Source organism: Mchenga conophoros, linkage group LG11 (genome assembly GCF_057382185.1).
Source record: "Mchenga conophoros isolate Kocher_MC1m ecotype Shallow Benthic linkage group LG11, M_conophoros_male_GT1.1, whole genome shotgun sequence".
NCBI classification, from domain to species: domain Eukaryota; kingdom Metazoa; phylum Chordata; class Actinopteri; order Cichliformes; family Cichlidae; genus Mchenga; species Mchenga conophoros.
The window spans coordinates 27,391,009-27,414,055 of NC_140536.1; the positions used below are offsets into that span (position 1 = coordinate 27,391,009).

General features: G+C 40.5%; 2 protein-coding genes across 3 annotated transcripts; both read right to left on the bottom strand.

Moving 5' to 3' along the window:
• Positions 1 to 395: 395 nt before the first annotated feature.
• On the bottom strand, positions 396 to 6,023 carry LOC146564355 (26S proteasome non-ATPase regulatory subunit 4-like). The gene is made up of 10 exons (XM_085292095.1): positions 5,877 to 6,023; positions 4,856 to 4,996; positions 4,657 to 4,771; positions 3,480 to 3,566; positions 2,881 to 2,949; positions 2,579 to 2,794; positions 1,671 to 1,779; positions 1,428 to 1,565; positions 943 to 998; positions 396 to 844 (listed from the first exon to the last, which is right to left on the bottom strand). Exons 1-10 carry the CDS (start codon positions 5,900 to 5,902, stop codon positions 674 to 676), a joined length of 1,128 nt encoding a protein of 375 aa, XP_085148221.1. The 5' UTR covers positions 5,903 to 6,023; the 3' UTR covers positions 396 to 673.
• Positions 6,024 to 7,541: 1,518 nt separating this feature from the next.
• Positions 7,542 to 20,959, bottom strand: LOC146564356 (phosphatidylinositol 4-phosphate 5-kinase type-1 alpha-like). Of its 2 annotated transcripts, XM_085292096.1 has the most exons (17): positions 20,853 to 20,929; positions 19,027 to 19,065; positions 17,500 to 17,534; positions 16,836 to 16,922; positions 16,459 to 16,589; positions 16,248 to 16,365; positions 15,610 to 15,762; positions 15,174 to 15,473; positions 13,509 to 13,744; positions 13,316 to 13,399; positions 13,147 to 13,195; positions 12,958 to 13,042; positions 12,696 to 12,866; positions 11,917 to 12,049; positions 11,774 to 11,836; positions 11,548 to 11,647; positions 7,542 to 11,469 (listed from the first exon to the last, which is right to left on the bottom strand). In XM_085292096.1, the coding sequence occupies exons 1-17, from the start codon at positions 20,896 to 20,898 to the stop codon at positions 11,467 to 11,469; spliced, it is 1,833 nt and encodes a 610-aa protein (XP_085148222.1). In that variant the 5' UTR covers positions 20,899 to 20,929; the 3' UTR covers positions 7,542 to 11,466. The 2 variants fall into 2 exon arrangements, with proteins under 2 accessions (XP_085148222.1, XP_085148223.1); XM_085292097.1 differs by lacking the exon at positions 19,027 to 19,065 and having other exon boundaries at positions 20,853 to 20,959.
• Positions 20,960 to 23,047: the final 2,088 nt, after the last annotated feature.

Genomic DNA, 23,047 nt, shown 5'->3' on the forward strand with positions numbered 1-23,047 from the left:
CTCCTGTCCGCTAAGAGCAAAAAACTGAGGCTTCAATTCATACAGGTTCACTAAAATTGAAGCACAGATTCAAAAACGTTGCCTGGTCTGATGAGCTGGATATTTTCTTTATGACCCCAACATTTCCATTCTGACGACTGCTTCCAGCAGGGCAATGCACCGATGCGAAATTGATATCATGGATGTGAAGCTTACAAGTCTGCAGCAATTGTGTGATCATTTTGATATGGACCAAAATCTCTGAGGAATGTTTCCTGCAAAAGGGAATCCAACCTGTACTAATAAGTTGTACAATAAATAAATAAATATTTCAATTATATTCTTAAATGGAAGTGTATGCAAGTATCAGGCCAACATTTTTTTCCAGTTTGTGCAAGGAAATTAAAAACTGTAAATAAACTTTTGAATTCTGGAAATTTATTGAGGAAATCTGTCCATGTAACCATGTAACTTAGTTACATTAAAAACAAAAAAATCAAGATAACACAAGTCCTGAACACAGAAGGGTTAACATCAGATAAGTACATAAAAAAGGCAAATGTTTAGAGTTTACACAGCTATATAAACAAAAGGTGAACAAACTGTTTCCTGTTCTGAGGAGAATAATGACGCTATGGTGAATGACACACACAGGGCAATTCTCATCCTTTATTTATAACACTGTGCATTATGCTCATTTCTTTTTCTCCTCGTCCTTCTTGGCGTCGGGTTTAGAGCCCGTTTGGGAAGCTAGAGAGCCCATGGCATTACGAATGGCCTCGTTGTTGGGGTCGACCCCAGGAAGGTTTTCTAAAACACTCTGGAGGAACTCCGGATCCTGCATAACATCATAATCCTCTTCATCCTGAGTAGAGGTTTTTAAATAAATAAATAAATATATAAAGGTTTTTGTTTTTAGTGTGATGAAAACTTTGATTTCAAACCACAGTTGCTTATATTCACCTTAGCTTCACTGGAGTCGATGTCAGCACCTGTATCCATGTCCTCAGCACCAAACTCTGCAGAACAAATGAAAGCAGTGATGTCTGTGCATAACAAAAAGGGGACTGGAAGTAATTGTAGTTGTTTTAACCTGAAATTTTTAATAGGAAAAAACAATTTTTAAAAAAGGTCTAAAATTTGAATTCCCCCCCCCCAGTTAGCTCAAGTTATACCCAAGTTGTACATTAACACTACCTTCATAAATATCTAACTAAAACTCTTTGGGGACTTGATGACCTACAAGCCAAATCTGGTATTTTGGTATTTTCGTACAGTAATCCAGCGCTGTAGCCATTTTTTCACCCCAAATTTACAGGTGAACTCTAGATACAAGTTAATACAAATTATGCACGTAACATATACAGAGCACTTATAAGTTATGAACCCTCTATAATAATTTGCTGACTGGCTGTAGTAAAAGAAGAAGAAAAAAAATGTAGGTAAACCTGCTCCTGCTCCCTGCATGGACATCTGCAGAGCATAGGCGATCTGCTCATCCTCTGTCATGCGGCTAAAGTCTGGTAGGGCAGGTGTGGCTGAGTCTGTATGTGGAACAGACATCTTCAGCAAGGCATCCTCAGACTCTGAAGCAGGCAAAAAAAGAATATGTTGCATGTATACACTCAGATCACTTGTCACTGAGGGAAAACAGGCAGCAATGGGCATCTATGAATACAATGTTTTCTCACCATCTGCAGCTGGGGAGGAAATGCCAGCTTCAGCAGCTGATGCAACAGCGGCTCTGCGAGCTTCATCCTCCTGTCGCTGTCTCTGCTCCTCCATGGACACACGCAGAGCCTAGTGAGAAAAGCAGGAGACAAAACAAAAATTACTTCCTAATGAAACACGTTGAGTCTTACAACTGTGCAGAAAAAAGCAAAGAAAAGGCAGAAAATATAATGAAGAAAGACTAAGGCTATGTCCACACGTACCCGGGTATTTTTGAAAACGCAGATTTTTCTATGCGTTTGCACCTTTCGTCCACACGTAAACGGCGTTTTTGGTCACTGAAAACGGAGATTTTTAAAAACTCCGGCCAGGGTGGATATTTTTGAAAACTCCGTTTTTGCATTTACGTGTGGACGAGAAAAACTGAGAAAACGCAGCGTCAAAGGTGTGCGCATTTTTTGATGTCACACTGTGCGCCACGTTATTGTTTCGGTGAAATGAATTTCTACAATACTGTTACTGTTAATTGTACTCTCTGCAGTGTTTAAATGCTTACACACAGTTACTGTCCCTCCACACATACGACTCGGTTCTGCTTCTATGCCCCAGCTTTGTTTACTATTTCCCACCGAGGCTTCTAGACTTCTGATTGGCCAACATTTCTGCATGGTTAGGAATATATCGCCACCTGTTGCTTTGGCATGTTCATAGCAGCGTTTTCCTTCATTTCTGCCTTTACGTGTGGACGGGATTATTTTTTAAAACGAAAATGGAAAATCTCCGTTTTCAAAAATACCCGTGTACGTGTGGACGTAGCCTAAAATAGATCATTTGAAGAACTTTTAATGTAGTCACAAAAAGTTGCGGCTATATTAAACTGCACAAACTATACAAACAAAAACAAAAATTGTGTCCTGTGTTCACTCACCAAAGCCAGCTCAGGGTCTGCACTGGGATCTACTCCAAACTCAAAGTCACTGGCACCCAGACCCAACATGGCACCACCCTCTCCTGCCAGAATGGGTGAGGACAGCAGGGCATCGGCAAGACTGGGACCCGGGGGTACTGTGACCAGGTGGGAACCTGCTCCCTCTTTGCCATTCAGCGTGTTGATGAAGGCTGTCAGCTTCTCTGTGTTCATCGCCTGCGGGCAGAGCAAAAGTTAAGGGGTGCATGTAAAAAAATGTTTGAGTGGGTTATAAGCTCAGAAGGTTAAAAAAATAAAAATACCTCCTCTCCAAAGTTAATGACATCAACATTGACCTTTTCTTTCTTCAAACGCTTTGCCATTTTGATCAACTACAAAAAGAGAGAAACACTTGAGTTAAAACAAACACTAATTTATCAGGCGCGTCATACATTTATAAGTTCAACATTGACATCAGAGACCACTTAGCTAACAAACTGGTGTCTGTTTAAGGAAACAGCAATACTAAAGAAGCTGTTGAAGCAGCTTCAGCTCCCAGGCCAAGATTTGAAGACTTTATGTTCTTTAAAGCAACAGAATCGCTCTGTGAGGTACATTTCCTTTGTAAACAATTCAACCGATGCTGTAACGTTGAGATTGTGGCCTGCATGCTGTGAGATAGTAATGTCAAGTTTGTCACGTCTTTTGTAACCTTAAGATACGACACTGCCGTCCAACTAGTGATTTCAGAGTAAACTCAGTTAACTGTAATAAACTGATTGCTTTCCAGATGCTAGTCTGAAACAGCTGCAAGTCTTCTCACTGGTTATCTTAACCAAGGTGGGGGAAAGCAACACTTTTTGAGCAATACATGAACCCTAATAAGATAATAATAATAACTAATAACAAGAGTTTGGCTTACTTCTTTTTCGTTGTCACACACTGGGCTGCCAACAAACGCAATTATACGCATCTTGTGGTTTTTGCCCTGTCTGTGCTTCAGCGCCAACTACAGACAGAAAGACAGAACATTAAAAAAGAGAAACGAACGCATACAAAATAAAATGCATCTGTGTGATTTTCTGTGTGTGAACATAAAAACAGAAATGGCAGAATAGCATTTACCAACATCAATACAATCAGTACCACTGATAACAACTGCATGAACTTTTAGCGATACAGCCAAATGTATGTTATGTAAAAACAACCAAACACATAAAAAAACCTTTTGAAATATCCAAAGTTAAGGAACAATTTCAAGTTGCAAACTACACTGAAAGTATCAAATGGAATTTCAAGGAAACCTGTGGAAAGCTGCCCTTTTTCACAAGTCTGTAACACTTATGCTGGATTCAGACTTCGGCACTGAGTCAGGTGAGGTTTGTGGCATAACCTAAATAAGTGGCCCACGTTTTTGCTGATACTTATACTGATGCTATGATCATTATTCCTTATATTGAGACGATTATCGTTATTCTCTCACTAATAAGTTCAAAGACTGTGACCAAAAGTAGTTTGTCATTATGACGTAGCTACGACATAGATTAACACAAATCCCCAGTTTGTTTGTTTTGCTTCTCTCACAATCTTCTTGTTACTTTTAGCCTTTCCAGTCAAGCTCTTGTACTGCAGTCGAGCTCACTCCTTACGTCCGTTCTTCCTGATTGCTTTCTTGCTCGTACAAATTAAATAACAGAGTACAACTTAGCCTTTCCTGCACTGTCGAACCCACAACTTCTTCTGCAATGGCCACATCCTCCTCCTTTTTTTGAAACACTAGGCTCTGTTTCGTCTAATATTTACTACACTAACTGGGCTTAAGAACCGTTACTTCAAAATATTCTGCAATTCTGCAAACCCAGCAGCTCCTCGCTTAGACAACAAAATTTGCTACTGTATCCATTAATTTAAAAGGACCTCACTAAAGCTGCGGAGAGCAACAACAACACCATTAGTCCAGAGTTTTTAATCAAACTCTGGACTAATGATCCATCCACATGTCTTAAAACTTCACTGCATTCAAGCATTTCTACTTGTCTATTGTGTGTCCAGCAATAAGACCAAGATAGCAGTTGTTGTATGATAAAAATCAATCTCACATGCGCCACCCTGATACCGGTGCAGAAGCTAATGTTTCCACATGGCTGCACAGCATGCAGCTTCGACAGTATCCTCCCCGTATCCGGAGTCAGCGTGGTAAGCACCTCACAGTTGCTGCAGAGCGAATCACAACACTTGTGTTATCATAGGTTTAATCCCATCTTAAACCTCAGTATACTGAAGTGGATTGCTGCTTACTTTGCCATGGAGATGAGGCCCACGTTGTTTTCAGGGTTGCTTCGAGTCTTTGAGTGACATACGATGTTAACAGCATCCTGCTGAGCCTGCAGCCGAGTGGGTAGAAAGTCTCCATTTCGCATGTACTCACTGTTGTCCACACTAAGGAAATTTATAGTAGATTATTTAAAATATAAGCACTTGTTCAATGTAAATGAATGCTATAAGTCAAATAATATAAATATTGCTTGTGAAAAGAGGCCAAAAACAAATATCATCAGGATTTTTCCTACTCAAAATTGGCATTTAAAGGTTGATTATGCAAATAAACGAATCTAAAACCACTCAAATTATTTAAAAAAAATGCCTTAAAAAAATAAAAACAAAATTTTTAGGCAGCTTCTTGAACATAGCAGCTACTGTATAAATGTTTACAATTTGGGCTTTGTAAAAATAGGATTTTACCGACTTCATATAGAAATAAATACAATGTTTTAATAACAATGTTTGAAAGCCTTTTATTGTCTCAAAGGATGAGTTATGTTACGTTAAAAGATAGATATAGGTCTAATTTAAGGCAAGCGATAGCATTCATCTTTGTTTACTGCGTTGGTGAAATGTATGTTTTCATATTGACAGTAGCCTTTTGATTTGTTAGCGGGCTAATGCTAACGTATCAAACTGCTTTTAATCTACCGCCAGAAGCAACCTAAAAATTACAGCTAGATTAAATTCAAGTTGGGTAGAAACGATATGAATTAAACTACAAATATACAAGCAGTAGCATGACCAGGTCCCGATTAAAGAGCTGCTGTTCAGCTAACGATGATTGCTTTGAGCTGCTGGCTAACGTTAGGTTGTGGAGTGACTCAGGGAATAGACGGAGTTCATTATTTCCTAAACAAAGCGAGACAAACACGTCCAAAATAATTTATTTAAACAGCGCCAAAACGAAAAACACTCAGCTTTTCATGTCACGGGTTCATTTAAACAAAGCTAGCACTCAAAAGTGTTCATTTTCAACATAATTCAAATTCCTTACCAGACCATAGTGCTTTCAAGCACCATCTTGGCGTCTGCCGTTTACTACGTCATCGTGATGCTTTGTGGGTAATGAAGTTAAATCGAAATTTCTCCGATAAAGCCAAATCTTTAAATTTTATATTTCTTGCTGTGTACAATCTACGGATTCCATAGCGTATAGGTATATATAGGAGCTTGTTTTCGATTCTGAAAAATAAATACATAAAATTGCCAGTCAGAAAGAAATTTTAAGCTATTATCTCAGAATTTCAATTTCAATTGCTGGTACAGTGAGCTGGAATGCCTGACTGTTATAAGCTGTTATAAACTAAAGGAAAACAGGTTAAATTATACCGAAATAATTAAAATCTTTACATTGCATACAATTTAGAAAAGATGTAAGAAGCAATAATGGCTTTACATCATATTTCAATGTACATGCTGCAACAGCTTGCTGTGGTTTTCTTAATCGCACTTAATATGTAATAGGAAAAAAATCACACACACACTCACACATCAAAGCCCCCATTAGTTCATATTTTCAGTTTAAAAAAAGAAAAAGAAACCATCCACAGTCCAGTGGAAAGAAAGCAGGTCAACCGATGTTGGCCTTGCAAATAAAAGTGGGTTAAACATCCTAAAGTGGGGGCCAAATCATCCAGAGGCAGAGGATTTCACAACTGGGATGGAAGGTATGAGATATGCATTTCTCTGTAAAAAACTTAGAAGCTCGAAACCTTGACATTATTCACCTGACAGTGACTGAATGACCATGAAATGTTATCAAAAGAACTCACTATCTTCACTGATACTAAACGGTTCAACCTTTAAGTGAAAATAACTGTACTCTTAATGTCTGCAACATGCTACACACACACACACTTGTGACTTATTTCATCTTCCACTTGTGCAGATCTCTAAGGGAAAGTTTTGGTCTTCCTAAAAAATTTGAATTTGAATTTGAAAAGACCAACACAGGTCATGTGAAAGTCCTTACATCTAAAAACAGCTGCAATTCTCTGAGTTCCTGTCTGCGGTAACTGATCAGACAGTGCAAACAAAGTTTGTTCATTTCAGTGTTTCAAGAACAGTTTGTCCCAGTTCCTAGCATCTGGAACATCTGTTTAGATCCCTCACTGATATTACCAGGAACAATGTACTCTTGGCCCAATTTGGAACAAAACAATAAATGAACTTTTGGTCTTTAACATTGCACCTGGATGATGTCGACTGGCTTAAACTGGAAAGATAAAGCCAGTTCCTGTTGCTGTCATTCCTCCAAACACTCGTTACTCTGTAAGCATCACCTGGAGCTCTGACAGCAGATTATTTCACCTGAGGATGGATGGCAAGCTAATTTTAATGAGATTCACCTACCATCAGGATCCACTCAAGGAGCATCTCACACCCCACCAGTGGGCAGTGTGACACCAGTAAGACTTTCAGTCATATGAATTCCCAAAAACAGATTAAATCTTTCCTTCACAAATCATTTTGGGATAAACTGTAACATGGCAAAAAGTGGAAAAAGTAAAGTTAATCCTTTCCAGCTCAGTATGAAACCAAAGTGCATATTTTCATGCAGGAAGTGATATAATAGAGTGCAAAACAAGAAATCAATTTTAGTAACTGCAGCATTCACTGCGATGCTCAGATTTAAAAACAACAACAACCAACCAAAATGAAGACTTACAAAATGTGTTTATTCATTTAAAATCAGACATGAAAACATCACCACCACCACCACATAACTGAAACATGGCCGGAGGGACAGGCAGCACATATCGCATGAGAAGGCATTTCCGTGACTCATATGTACATATACACATTTTGTACACAGTAAAAATATAGTAATCGAAGCATATAGGACAACCAGCAACGGTGGCTCAAGAGCCGTATAACACATTCATGTAGAAAAAAGCATGGAGAAAATCATCATGGAGAGAATATATCTATCGTATCACAATCCAAACATGTAATATAAAAAGTGAAATTGTCAAACAGTCTCCCTTTATAGGCAACACATGCTATAAAGTTTCAGACATCCTTCTGTCAGTATACACTTTACTTACAATCATCTAAAAAGGTACATAACACATCACTTCAACCTACAGCAATCAGTCGTATCAATAAATATGCTTCTTAGAGCTGAAAAGTGGCAGATTGTGGTTCATATTGCATTACTTCAAATTCATTGTAGTGTCTACTACTGAGTGTACTGCCTTAGAAGCACCAAAGGAGGTTTTTCCTTTTGTCACGGTGTAGTACATTACTCCAGCAAAACAGGTGTGCAGCCAGCAATTAACCAGTGCAACCAATTCATCACATAAAAACATCAAAATGCAGCTCTCGCAAAATCAAACCCGGACTCGTTCTGATCTGAAGACACTGTCAGAGTGTTTACTCTGTTGGCTGTGGCATTTCATTTTTGTATTATAACTGTGATTAGTTTACATTTCAGCAAACTACCAGAACTATTTCATTTCAAGTACAACTAAAAGGTTCTAAACGCTACCACAAATGAATGAATTTCACAGGAATGTGGAGATAAATCTTGAAATGAAGAAATAATTGACAAAGAAATGTTATCAGGCTCTGGATTTTACGTCAGATAAAACTTTCAACGTCAGGAAAAACAAAATACATCCAGTTTAATAATAAATCCTTAAACACAGGTCAGCCCAGTGTTATTACCATACAGAAACCATCAGTCCATGCAGTAATCTAAAGCCCTCGCCCTCAGCCTCACGTTAACTGCACTAAATCTTCAGTCTACTCTGCTCTTCTCTTTGGTGACTTGCTTATAATACAAAAAGACTTAAATCGTCAGCTGTGCATTAATGAACATGAGTAATTTTCCTTCTTTCTCTAGTCACAGCTCATATTTCTTCCCAAGCCTCTCTGCTGCATAGACCACATGTGCTCAACAAACATAAATAACGATTCTTTAAATGAGATGTCTCAAGTTTTCCTTCAGTCACTTTGTAGTGATTTCTCTATCAGAAATATCTCTTGGGGTTAGAAAAAAAAAATCACTTAGGTAGAATAAACACAGCCACATTGAAGCTGAGCAAGACTTCATAAAAACACGATACAAAAATTACTTATCGTTAATAATATTGGTCTGAGTGGATGTGAGCGAGTGTCATTTCTGTAACCAGCAGAAATGAGGAGGCCGGTATATCCTTCAATGTATGCTGTGACAGGGAGCGATGTGATTGGCTGAGATGAAAAACCGCAGTGACCGAATACCTGACGTAATCAAAAAAAGGGAGATTGTAATAGATTTTAAAACTGAAAGTCTGAAAACTGACTCACTGGTTGGTCGAGACGTATAAATGGCAGTTTGAGGACTTCAGCTGTAGTGATAAGGCAGGTTTCTGTGTAACCAGTGCACTCACCTGTAAAAAGTGTCAGTTTTCATCGCATGTAAGGGAAGGGGACAAACACGGAAAGGCACAGACATGATGCACGGCAACTTTAAATTAAAAATTCAACAGCATCTACTGGTTAGCAATGCTGTTACACTTATACTTCAGCACATACGGCCATAAACAGAGAGGGGAGATGTTCAGGTTAGTATAAATGTGATCTGCCATGGTAACAAGACTAGGGATGGGTATCGAAAACCGGTTCTTGTTGAGAACCGGTTCCCACTGTTTCAATTCCTTGGAATTGTTTGCCATTTTTGCAAACGATTCCCTTATCGATTCCAGTCGCCCTGAATGACGTCACCACGTTGCGGAGCGTCATTTACCTGGCAGGAAACATGGCGGCTCAAACGCTCAAAAGTTTGGTTATACTTTACGAGAATGGATGACAACAGGGCAACTTGCAATACTTGAAAAGTAGATATTTCATTTAAGGGAGGAAACACTACGAATATGCAAAAGCATTTGCTCACAAAACACGCGATGACCTTAAACGAATGTCGTGTTTTTAATTCCGCTCCGGACTCGTGAATCTCAACCCAGCAGCAGCGGTAACGTTTGCACGTCCTCTCCCGTTAATGCGGCAGGTAAATAATCAACTAACAGTGCATATTATGTTAGCGCGATCTGCCTTATTACAAAACCTGCCATTACTGTGCATTTAGGTGACCATGATGAGACAGACAGAGTCTGGCTGGCTCAGATGCTGGCAGTTCTCGCTGCAGTCTACCGGTAGCGTCTCCTTTCAGGCCAGGATAGACGAATGTCACCGAGCAGTGACTAAGTTTGTGGTAAAAGGTTTGCACTCATTTGCCACAGCAGATGCCCCGATTTTCGGTTAGTGAATGTGTTTAATTGTAGGCAGGGACATTACTGGATATTCTTGTGTAATTGCTACAGAATAATTTATGTTAAACTTTGTTATTGCTACAGAAGAATATTTATTTTACATTTACAATTTTTTTTCCCGGGGACCCTGTGACACCCCATTGAAGAGCCGTAGGCTGTGGATCTCTTAAGATCTCACTGTTGGGTTTGTAAAGCCATGTTACTCCTAAATTTCTATCTTATTCAAAAAGAAGAAACAAAGTTCTAAGCTAATCAACCTTAGTGTTCTCCTTTTTAAAAAAAAAGAATTGATAAGAGAATCGATAAAGAATCGAATCGTTAAACAGAATCGAAAATGGAATCTGAATCGTGAAAATCTTATCGATACCCATCCCTAAATAAGACACGTTTTTTTTATGCGGAAAAACACTACAATGTACATTCAGCAGTGGGAAGATCTATGTGGCACCACTGAGGCTTCCAGAAAAATAACTTATAAGAAAAAAATGACCATATAGGTCAGGTTAAAACCCCATCCCTCTGCTGTTTTAAATGAATACTGTACAATCGGTAAAGAAAAACGCAAACATGACTACAGAGTCGACAGCAGCAGGTGTTGATTTGACGGATTTCTATCGATGGCGGTGAGAGAGCCATGGATAGCTTAGAGTGCTGAGGGGAGATGGATGTGCAATAACAGGTACGCCGGAGTGGGAGTCACGGAAATGTGAACCCACCTAGACTGTGCACGAACGCACAGTAACATTCATTCCTCCTATGTAGGCTATGCCCTTCATGTGCTTTTGTGTGTGTGTTCCTGCTGAACCGTCCCTGCCCACTCCTACCCACATCTCCTCATGCTGTGGATAGTGGGCAGGATGACTGGCTCTTCAAGGGATAATTTGACTGCCTTCCATGATCAACTGGTGATAGTGAAGATGACCTCTTTTTTTGTTATTTCTCTTTCAATACAATATACAACTCATTATATTGTTTATTATATCATCGCTGCAGACGGACATGAAGGGAAATCTTCAATTCAGGGCCGAACGCCTTTTTCTGAGTGTGTATCGGACAGTTTTGGATAGGTGTGGACAAATATGTACACACAGTGACAGTGCTGATGGCTGGGGAAGTCTGGAGCCTACCGCACAACATGGTCCAAATCACTGCTTTCCTCACGGTCACAAACCATGCTGTTTTATTCGGTGGCTACTGTATAAACTGCAGAGGTCACAAAACAGCAGAGGAGCGATGGAGGGTCTGCGGTGGATGACTGACTCCAGTTCATTTTGCCTTTCTTCTACCCACCTCGCCGTTTCCAGAAGTCTCTCATTGCTGGGAGTGTTTTTACTGCAAAGAAAAAATGTAATTAAGATTGTTTTGTATTTCTGACACCATGCATAAACACTAGCGAATGAACACACTTACGAAACAGATGTTGGTCTCAGGGACGATGTCCGACAGAGAAACTACATCTTCATTTCCAGACAGGTTGCCTGAATTATCTGCAGCCCCTTCTACTCCCAAACTGCAAAGCGGAAAAAGCAATCAATGAGACACAATGACTAACATAAGGAGTTAAAAAAAAAACAAAACCCCATATTTATTGATTTTGTTTTTTTTAAACAGACTTATCATTGGCTATACTCTGTACCTGTGGGAAACAGCCTGGTCACAGTCAGTGTTTGCCGATTTGTGCACTTCCACGCCTACAGAGCTGCAGAGGAAAGTCAGAGTCAGACCAGAAGAGATGAAAAAACACAGCGTGAGCACGAGAAGGAAGATGAGAGGTTTTACCGCAGGGGAGGAGAGGTGGAGACAACTCCTGTGCTGCCTTGTGATGAGGTGGACAGATTGGCCTCGCAGTCTGCAGGGTTGTCTACCAGCGGAGGAGTCCGAGGAACCAGATCCGGCCTTCCTGACTGCACACCTGAGGAAAAAAAAGATATTAATATGGCAATTACAGAGAGTTTAACAAGCTTATCCAAAGCTGAGTGCAGTTTAGAATAAAATTAAGCCTGTGGGGAATGCAAGGAGCTGCTGCAGATACAGTATGGGGATGAGCGCAACTAGTTGACTAGTCTTTCCAAGGCTGATGCTGCGCACTGCCTTTCTCTTGCCTTCTATGATGGGAAGTTGTAATCAGGTGAAAAGTAGGTGGAAAGTAAGCACACGACAGCTGTGTGCTTCTGCAGGACTCTGTGACTGTACATTGGCTCAGTCAGAGTTAACAAATCACATTCTGCACAGACACATGGACACTCACTGCTCACATTAACTACAACTACCGTAACAGGTCTGACTTTGCACGTGTGTGTGCGTGACATCAGATGACACAAAGCGCCAAACATTTCAGTGACATTTGAAACATCATTTTAGTGTTTCAAATGTCACTGAGTGTCACTACAATGTGTAGTTTGCTGATGCTATCTGCTGAACTTTATCTCAATTTTTCCCCCACCAATTTCATTTTTAATGCTTGACAAAAGTTTGGGGCCTGAACTTGTTCCCACATCAGTGACCACTCCACTTAACCACAGATCTACTTAATGTGACCTCATCTTCTTGGCTCTTACCGCTGTCCGCCTCGGACTCTGTGCTTTTAAAATGGGAGTGGTAAACTAGTCTGGAATCCACAGATGACTGTCCTGTCGCGTGGGAGAGCGGTGTGGGTGCTCCAAGAGTGGGCGCCCTCCTTAGCCCTGCCTGACCTCCACCGCGGCTTTTCTTGGATGGTGATGGTTTAACTGAAGAGGACAACAGGAAATGATCAGTGCAATCATCGGGACTTTTCACACCTCTGCTCTCAATGCAGTAAAATTACAAAGACAGACGTACGTGGAATTTTCTTGAACACTGTGTTGCACATGAATTGTTGGAAGCGCTCTGCATAGAAGCCAGGTCTGTGAACTGAAACTGTGTCCTAAGTACCAGGAAAAGGATCATTAAAACCTGACAGACCTTATAAAGCAACATTAGCAACAAAAGTCTATTAATACATATTGTGATGTATAGTGTACGACTTACCCCATCATGGACCAGCGCCTTCCAGGAGTGCTCCAACTTCTTAATAAACCTAAATAATATCACATAATGAAACTATTTAGTGCAACTTACATAAGTGGCGTGAATCTTGCTTATGAATTAGCATAAATGCATATATAAAGAGTGGATTTTGCTGCTCTGACACACATACCTGTAAGATTGGAGAATATCGATGATGCCGATGTAGATCAGCAACCTCTCTCCTTTGCTATTGCGAGCAGGAATACCACCCATGCTGCAAGGTCACAGAAAGAACAACTGCTTCATTCACCATTATTTCACAGCTACAATTTCCCCAGCAAGCAAATACAGGCTGATACAGGTGTGCTGATGGTCACACTCACTGATCTTCTGAATCCAAAGCTCCCTTCCCTCGAGCCTCCCCCTGGATGGACTCCATGGCGGTGCAATACAGACTTTTCTGGGCTTGTGGTCGGCGCTGATCTGGGGTCACTGCTCCTTCAGACCCCGTATTGTCGACCAAACTGCCTCCACTACGCTCCTTTTCTCTGCTGGCCTGGTCCATGTTGTGGATGCCCATCAACAGACTGTAATCCATGATCTTGAAACTCTGCAGGAGCTGCAACAAAGAAACAAGTGCAATGAGAATCGTCTGGCAACGACTGGAACAACCAACTGTAAATCAATGCAAAGACACACTGTTTCACAACAGGCGCCAAAGACTTTGGCAACACTACAATAAAACATGATACGAGTGTACAATAATAAATGTGACATGCTGTCATATATATTACGCTCATTTAAAAACCCTGCTGCTGTTTCCTTACGCTACAGCAGCAAGGTTTTAAAATATGACAAAACAGGTCTAAGTGTTCAATCCAGCAACAGTTAAGAACAAAAATATTTGTAATGTGACCACTGATTCTGATTTAATCTTGATCCTGGAAACAAAGTTTGAGCCCAAAGTTGAAATACATCCCATCTACACAGGGATCAAAGTGAGATTTTTCAAGGCGGCAGTTGCCTAGGTAACCCTCTAATACAGTTATTTCCAAAGTATGGACCACAAGAGGTAATTTCTTACATAAAAAAAATATTTAAAAATTATTTTGGAATCCTTAAAAGTCTTGAGTTGGGTTTTGTGATTTACTTTCAAACTGCATTCAAATATTTAGATGTTAGTCACAGTCATTAGGTGAAAAGATATAACTCAAATAATCTGCTTTACATGACACAACAAAAAAGTCATCTGATCAGAAAATCTATTTTAAACTTAACTAAATAACACACCCAAATCAAAAAAGCAAAAAACAAACAAACAAACAAAAATACAAATGACAGTCCTAATGATTTTTCTTTGGTGGAAAGCCAGAACCTCTGGTGGCTGAAAACCCTGGAACAATGAGGTAATGGAAATGGATCGAATCAATAAAGCATGTGCAGCTGCTGATTAAAAGGAAAAATGATACAGAACATTCTGGTAGTCTGTGCAGATTGGCACCAGTCTACCCCCATCATTTCAAAAGATACCATCCCTCAAAGTAAATAAGGTATTAGTTTGCAGTGTCATGCAAGCTTGAGTCATCTTTCCGACACTACACACATCTGTTGATGACCCTGGAGCATGACAGCAAACAACAACCAATGCCAACTATCAACAACCACTAATCGACTTTGGAGAAATTGGAAATTATAGTAGTCTCTGTAAAATGTAAAGTTTAATGAAGTGCCAGTGCGCTACATGTCGACATTACATGTGTTGTACAATCTGTCAAGCCATCTGCAGGCCATTTACAATGTAAGGACTTTTCATTATATGGAAAAATAGCCTAAAATAACTAAATGAATCTAAAAAGTCTTTGATATTTCTTCACATTTATGCTGTATGTAGAGAAATTTCATTTTTTTTGTATCTTTTATGCAAGAGGATAACAACAATATAAAGTGGTGGTGTACTATTTGAGCTTGCCAAGCCATTCTCCATACACTTTAGTGCTCAGTACTTCAATAAACAATCTATACAAACCCGCCACATCTCTGTAACTCACCAGGCAGTCCCTCTGTATAGTCTTGCACAGAGCATTGTAGTTTTCTGCTTCCAGCAGCAGGCCATCAGGCATGTCCTGGATGAAGTCCAGGTCTTTGTGAGTGGGGACGGCCTTCTCTCTCTCCTTAGGGGAAGCCCGTCTCTTATAGGTGGAGCCTTTCAGGTCATACTTGAGGTGCATGGGGATGATTCTGGGCAGGAGATTGTTCATCACAACAATACGGATATTCTTACCGCCTGCCTGAACGCAATACAGTCCATAAAACTTAGGCAGCAGGGTGCGCTTGTTTTGGTTTATATTCTGAAAGGGAGAGGGAACAGACAAAAAAAAATTAGACACTGAAATTAGAAGAAAAACCTCCCCTTACTTGAGAATTGTTGCAGTAATAGTCACTCATTCTAAACAAACTCCCACCTCCCACTCTATCCACACTCACCATGAAGTATCCAGGCAGCAGTTTCTGGAGAAACTCTGCCTCTTTGTGTTGGACAGTCTTGATGATAAACTCATCATCACTGGAGACGTAGAAGAGGGAACCGCTGGCTCCGGGGTTCGACAGCTCGATCAGCGGCTCATTACACAGAGAATACTTCCAGAAAGAGACAGATGAACCCGCATTAATATAAAATCCAAAAAAACAAAACAGATTTTGTGTTTCTGAAGTAAGATATATGGGTCACTGGCTCCTGATTGCACAATTGATCGATTTAAACTACAGAGACATGATTATCAGTATTTCTAGTGCTGACTGTAAAAACAGACAGCAGAGAAAGAGTCAGGAGGAAAATAAAACGGAGCCAAAAAGCACTTGGACCACAGCTTATCATTCTGTCTGAGATGGCGCAGCTCCATGCCCACTGTGTCAGCAAATGTGGTGATGATGCAGACAAAAGCATCATCATTTTTGAGGAAAAAAAAAAGAAAAAAAAAAAGGAGAAAACCTTCAGCTATTGTTCATTATTTCTCCAAAAGGGGATCATGTTTGCTTAAACCACTAAATATATATGCAGCATGTAGAGATTCACACACAGCTGTGGTGAACATGGCAGAATAAGCCTTGGGGTTAATACTGACCAGGTAGTCATCTGGCCGAATGCCAAACAGTTCCCTGAAGTAACGAAAGGCGATAGGAGCATAGGTCTTAAAGCGAAAGTCACTGTAGTGATGAGCAGGGGTCAGGTTACTGCCTTCGCTGGAAAGAGCAAGAAACAGATAAACCATTAAACTATGCAAAATGGAAAAATAACAGTTCACCTCATGCATTCAAACAACTCGTATCACAAACCTCGGGAAGAAGATGCTTTCAACAACTACAAAGTCCTGCATGAGAACATCCCTCTCCGCCTTTTGACTTAAGCTGCCAACTGTGTGAGCGATGCCCAATTGGATTGCTCCCTTTAGGGCAGATGACGTAGTCTAGGGAGGTCAGCGAGGAAAAGAGAGTAAGCACTGGAACAAACAGCATTTTACCCCTGTGACTTCTGCTGTTTCACTCACTATTCTTGGGTTTCCAGCAAGAGGAACTTCCAAACTAATTTTAGAATACAGACACCAAAACATGCAGGCCAACCCACTGAACTGTAAACACCTTGGATCACTCCGGCTCAGTGCTGCGGGTGTCAACAAATCACTGTTGTCACTGACCCCGACCCCTGCCCTTACTTTTTTGTAAGTAGTTTCTCCTGTGGTAGTCTCAACGCCCCGGTGTCCAATGGTCTTCTTCATACTCATGCCTGAAGAGCCGGGCATCTGAGGAGAGAGGCAGAAAGCTGTCAAAGGAAAATCAAACACAGTTTGATGTGTGTTTGTGCTGGTAAACGCAGAAAACAATGAGCTAGCTGTTGTAGTATGCAAGCTTTAGGCCAGATGGATGACAACCTTAACCAAGCGATCAACTGGGCTCACAAGTAACTGAACTTGCAGAGGAAGGTCAAATTGTAAGACAGGAAACTAATCAAACAGCAATCAGCCTGATGTTACTATTCCTGACCAAAAAACTACCTCTGCACTTCCTCCTTTTATTGATATTGGAGCTACAAAAATGTCATAATTGTTTCTGAACCTACAGTATTATTATGAGTAACTATTCATATTTCAAAGTAAGAAAACTTTTAAATATTAATCTATGTAGAGCTTTGAGGAACAACAATGTGGCTCTCCTGCGTTACAAGAGCCACTCTCTCACTACCATAATAAACTTTTAGTGACCGATGCCTCAAACTGCCAATGTCTGGATGAAAAAAAGTTCAGCCCTATAAGCCTGCTCTGCTCTCCTTTTCCCCTTAGAGCTGAGAGTAGTTACATTTACAGTATCTGCCATAGTTACCTCGGCGGGGGCCATTTTTCGAATGCTGCTGGTCCCTAAAAAGAAAACAGAAAAAGTTAAATTGAGAGGAAGATAAGTGCTCGAAAACCTGCAAGGAAAATCCTACATATACAGAGTAAGCACTCTGTATAGTTCCTTTGTTGAGACTCTGAAACCCAACCCATGCAGTCAGTACTCAAAGTCAAGGCTTGAAATAAATTTGAAGAGTTTGAGTTGGAAAGGCTTTGACCAATGACGAATTTGTTAGGGACTGTTTATGAATCCCTGTGCTGGTTAATTAGGCTATTTCCAGCACTGACGGATGACTATAAGACCGATGATGAACCCAAACCTAAATGTGGCCACAGTTACCACCGGCTGCACCCAGTATGTGAACTGGAACTACTTCTCCCATGAGCTAGCTGCTCCACATTCATCTGTTCCCCCAGGATGTGTGTCAACATCACCACCTCCTTTCAAAAAATGGTGCAATTTCTAGCTGTTGCTGTCCCAGCCTACTTTAAGCCTCAGACTAACTTTGATTTTATAACTGAAATCCACTCCAGCATGCTCACGAATGCTCAGATGTTTCCTAAAGGCAACCTAACAACTCTTTAAATGCTTTGTTTTGAACGGTGATGGACTGAGGGGCAGCACAAAGGCCTGGTATAAGATAAATAGGGATTTTTTTTGAACAGTGAATCACGCAAAGCTACTCTTGTAGCCCAAGAATGAAATATGAAGCAGGAAATGAGGTAACAGGTCCCCTTTAAATTAGGCCATTTAGTAAACTCTGTTATCCGACTAGAGATCTATGAGACTGATATTCTGTTCAATTCTGTGTAATTCAATGTTTATTTCACCATGTGACAAGCTAATGCCGCATGGAGATATGAAGGAACACTGGAGGGTTTTCATGCCTGCATGAAACCTCAAACACAACAGCTTCTGTTTGTGTGCCTGTAAAATAATAATGCAAACACCAAGCCAAGACCTTTGCTTAATTGCTAAACAAAGATAAGTCATTAAATCCCAGCATACAGATGTTTGGTAAGAAAGGCACTCAAGTGCAACAAAATAAATACAGCGAATGAGTTCCTGTGTCCTGTCCTTATATAAACTTGGTGTATACACTTACTACATCGCCCACTCTGCAATCACCTCTAGCCTGTAACCAATGGCAACATCTCCTCCACTGCAGTACCATAGGTCAATATACACACAAAAAAAGACTGAAGGCTACAAAGATTTTACACCTGTAGTAACAAGTGAGTCTGAAAAATTGTCTTTCTGCCCCCATCAAACCTGGCAATGCACAGAAAATGAAACATTTTCAACCTAAGAAATGCAGGACTATGTATAATTACACAGACTCACTGAATGCCATGCATCTCTCCTGAGTTAGCAGGGACACACTGCAATCTGCTGGGAAACAATGAGCATCGCTCTGCCCACATTCCCTCTCATTATGTAAAACAACACACTATATCATCACTACTCATGCAGTTGCTGCTCACAGTCACAAACACAGCACACCCATGCGAATACCTCGCTGCAACGCTCTCCTCCAGAACTGAGTCCTGATATCTGCGGAGCAGGACAAGGTCAGGCTAACTGGCTTAACCAAGTACATGCGCCACACTGAACTCATTTAAAGTAGGTGTGCACAGAAGTAAAGGAAGCATGGCCTAAATAATTAAGTCAGTTAAGCAACTGCTACTTTTCTTTTATTGTAAAAGGAAAACCATCAGGACCGTTTACAAAACAAACATGATTAAATGTGCTCAACATGTAAAATAGAATATTGTTTACCAAAAATAACTTAGAAATGGACAATTTTGTTTAAGGTAGATAACACAGACTGTTACTAAATTTGGATCATGCGTACTTGCATGTGTAGTAACCCCAGATGGCCCGGTTTCAGCTATGATTGTTATTATTACTACCATCTGTATTTATTAAGGTCAATATACAACCAGTTAATGGCATATATTTTGCATCAGACTATGGATAGTAATTAGACTAAGTCAGTTCCCTAACAATGACTTTAGCTCATCAGCGGCAGGCCTCACTACAATAGGCAAACCATCTGTTCCTCTCTGTGTACCAAACAAGTCCCTGCCAGCCTTGTTTACGCACAGCCCACAGCATGCACGGCAATACCATGACCCATGGACACACTCTTTAAGGTCATTTCTGAAGAATCCACAAATATACTGTTTCTTGACCTGATTTGGAAACGACGCTGATAAAAGCTATTAGGGAAACCACAGTGAGTTACTGTCACTGAAGTGTCTGTGAGCGTGAATGCTACATCTTGTGCTTGTGCTGTCCCTGGATTTCAGCCATCTGGGAGCCACAGGAGTGCTTTAAAAAGCAACTATTTTTATTCACTGATTCAGACTGGGTGGTTACCAGGAGCAGAGCAACTCAAACATATACAGGGAAGCTAATGAGTGATGCACAACTAACTGGATTAGAGAGATGCATCTTCCCCATTGCGTGCTTTATCTTGGGGGAAAAGAAGTCTCTGAAAGCACGTGATCAATCTATATCTGTGAAGCAAGTGGAACCAGTTCATGTGCAGTGCATAGGTCTGATATCGGTGATCCTAAACAAAGGTGCTTAAATAAATTAAGGCTGCTTTATTGACTTAGATAAGCGTGACAAAGGAACGCAGAAAAAGACAATACACCACCTAAACTGAAAATATTTGTACAGTAGCAGTTGGGAGCTGTTTAATGAAGCCCTTAGGTAAGTGAAAGCGGATTTTTTTTTATCCATGTACATCACAAAACGTTCAGAGGAAGAGGAAACGGGATGTAACAGGCGAGGAAGACGTGAGTGAGAGCAGTTACCGTTAACTTCCCATAGATGCTTGATTGGGGGGGGGGGTTAACACCAGCAGTATTACACACGTCCCATTCATTTACCAAGCAACGGCGATCTTTATTTATAAAATCTCAACTCGCCTTCACCTGCTTCGTTTGCGTGTAAACACCATAAAGCGTCAACAAGACAGCCGGTTTGATAACAAAACAGTTTGGTCAACGTGGTGTCGGGAATTACTTTATAGCACGCTATAAAATCAATAGATTGTTCCTCATATTTAAGAGTGGCCTGCACACAAAATCTTCTTGTGTTTTAACACGAGAAGACCAGGATTTATTAAAGAGCCAGCTAAATAAGCGAACCACAGATTGGTTCATTTCTTTGGTGGAAAATCTCGATGCTAATTAGCTAACGGCTAACGAAGGCTCAATTACAGCCAGAGCTCCAGCGTTGCATCACTTTCAATGCTTTAAAACACTGTAGATATCGCTTTTTACGCTAGTTTTGAGACGAGAAAGGAATGAGATTTGATAGCTAGATACCTGTCGGGGCTGCTGATCCCATGTCTGCTGTTCCAGCAGTCGCCATTACGATCTGACTGTTAACATCATAGACAGAGCCGACACTTGAATTTTGATGCTCGTGTTGCTGCTGCTGCAGCACCACAGCGCCTCCAGTGGAGGGACGTGGGACGGTTTCAGTTTGCTGTAGTGCGACAGAAAGGCGCCCGCAATTGAATATATACACTACTCAAAAAAGAAGTTGTCGGCTGACTCTTGTTGTAAAAATAAAACAATTCAGCCCCGTGGTACAAGTCAAAACTTCTTGGGGAGCTAATAGGTTTCATTTCCACCGGTTTATGACCTCTGCTTCCCTTTTCCTGCCTCCTCTTGCTCTGTTTGTTCGCCGTAGCTCTGCAGGTGGAGGACTGCGATTTGGAGTGATGTTTCCAAAGATGCCCTGATTCAGTCTGCTTCCTTTTTGTATTTACTTGACTTTCATGTAAGTCAGGTGGTGACACTGATAGACTTTGAGGTGCCATCTGTACCTGTTCGAAGGCTGCTTTTATCGGCATCCTGTGGACCACCACTTTTAGATGGATTACCAGACTGGTCAGGTGAATCTGGCTTGTGTGACGACAGAGAGGACATGCCTTTGTCCTCATCCTTAAAATAAAGAGTGGATGCCAAAGCTGGTGTTTTGATGCTTCAATGTCTGCAAATTTTCTGTTGATAAGAAGAAAAATGAATGAAACAATGAATCGGGACAACATTAGAAGATCATTTCATGCTATTTTGACTGTGCTAAATGAATATATCCCATATTTGCCAGAGAATTTCTTTTAAATTTAAAATTCTTCTATAAAGGGTTAAAATCCAAAATCTGTAATTAATATTTTAAACTTATAATTCAGGCTGAAGTTTTAAAAGACTGTGTCAGTGGGGGGGGGGGAATACAATATAATAGTTTTTGGGAAGGTGGCATTTTTTGTTGTTAGGACCTGGAGTATCGTTTTTTGTAAAACAAAAATCTGACACTGCAGAAAAAATAGAAATGCATGAAAATGAATGTCGCTGCTATATCATTGGCCCATCTCTGGGCCTAATAAAAACAATGATCAAATGCATCTTGAAATGTTTTTTATGGAAATTGTTTTTGTTTGGCTGGGGGGATTCAATAAAAATCAATGGAGTTATGTAAACATACTGGCCTTTAAAGGGTTAAAATCCCCAAACTGTAATTAATATTTAATATATACAGTTCAGGCTGAAGTATTTTTAAAAGACTGAGTGATTTAAAGTGGAAAAAAACATTATTGCATAGTTTTTTTACAGCAGTTTTTGGAAATCTGCCATTTCTTGTTCTTAGGTTAAAAAAACTTTTTAATCATCTAAAGCTTTGATGATTGTGGCTGTGTCTCTGTGTTAAATAACGAGCTGACATTTTCCTCAGGACGCGATCAGCTCAACGGCCCTCGAGTTACCTGCATACATCCTGCTCACCTGTCAGCTGTTTAACACCTGCTGCTAATTCAAGAAACACGCCCACGTTACCTGGTGATAGTCACAGTTTAACTGGACAGCCGGTGCTCGATATAACGCAATGCCTGTGCATTATTCTGCACAAGATAAGTAAATATAGTTTGTTTCCTGAGTGCAGAGCTGCTGGAGCTTGTTTCCCTACAGAGCACTTTGTAGGTGAACCCACTTTATCAGCGACTGATGTCCAATCACCGGCACACAGCTGAAATCTCCACTGAGTTTTAGCTTGGAAAACTAACACTGCACATCACTCTGAACACACCATCCCCACTGTCAAATATGGTGGTGGCAGCATCATGCTCTGGGGGTGATTCTCTTCAGCAGGGACAAGGAAGCTGGTCAGAGTTGATGGGAAGATGGATGGAGCCAAATACAGGGCAATCTTGGAAGAAAACCTCTTGGAGTCTGCCAAAGATTGAGACTGGGGCGGAGGTTCACCTTCCAGTAGGACAACGATCCTAAACATAAAGTCTGGGCAACAATGGAATGGTTTAAAACAAAACATATCCATGAGTTAGAATGGCCCAGTCAAAGTCCAGATCTAAATCCAATCGAGAATCTGTGGCAAGATCTGAAAACTGCTGTTCACAAACGCTGTCCATCTAATCTGACTGAGCTGGAGCTGTTTTGCAAAGAAGAATGGGCAAGAATTTCAGTCTCTATGTGCAAAGCTGGTAGAGACAAACCCTAAAAGA

Coding starts and splice junctions, on each gene's coding strand:
- LOC146564355 (XM_085292095.1), bottom strand. CDS start 5,902: ATGGTGCTTGAAAGCACTATGGTCTG. Junction 4,772..4,855: donor GGCCTCATCTCCATGGCAAA/GTAAGCAGCAAT, acceptor TTCGCTCTGCAG/CAACTGTGAGGTGCTTACCA. Junction 845..942: donor TCGACTCCAGTGAAGCTAAG/GTGAATATAAGC, acceptor ACCTCTACTCAG/GATGAAGAGGATTATGATGT.
- LOC146564356 (XM_085292096.1), bottom strand. CDS start 20,898: ATGGCGACTGCTGGAACAGCAGACATGGGATCAGCAGCCCCGACAG. Junction 19,066..20,852: donor GGGATCAGCAGCCCCGACAG/GTATCTAGCTAT, acceptor CCTGCTCCGCAG/ATATCAGGACTCAGTTCTGG. Junction 13,043..13,146: donor AGGCGCTGGTCCATGATGGG/GTAAGTCGTACA, acceptor CCTGGTACTTAG/GACACAGTTTCAGTTCACAG.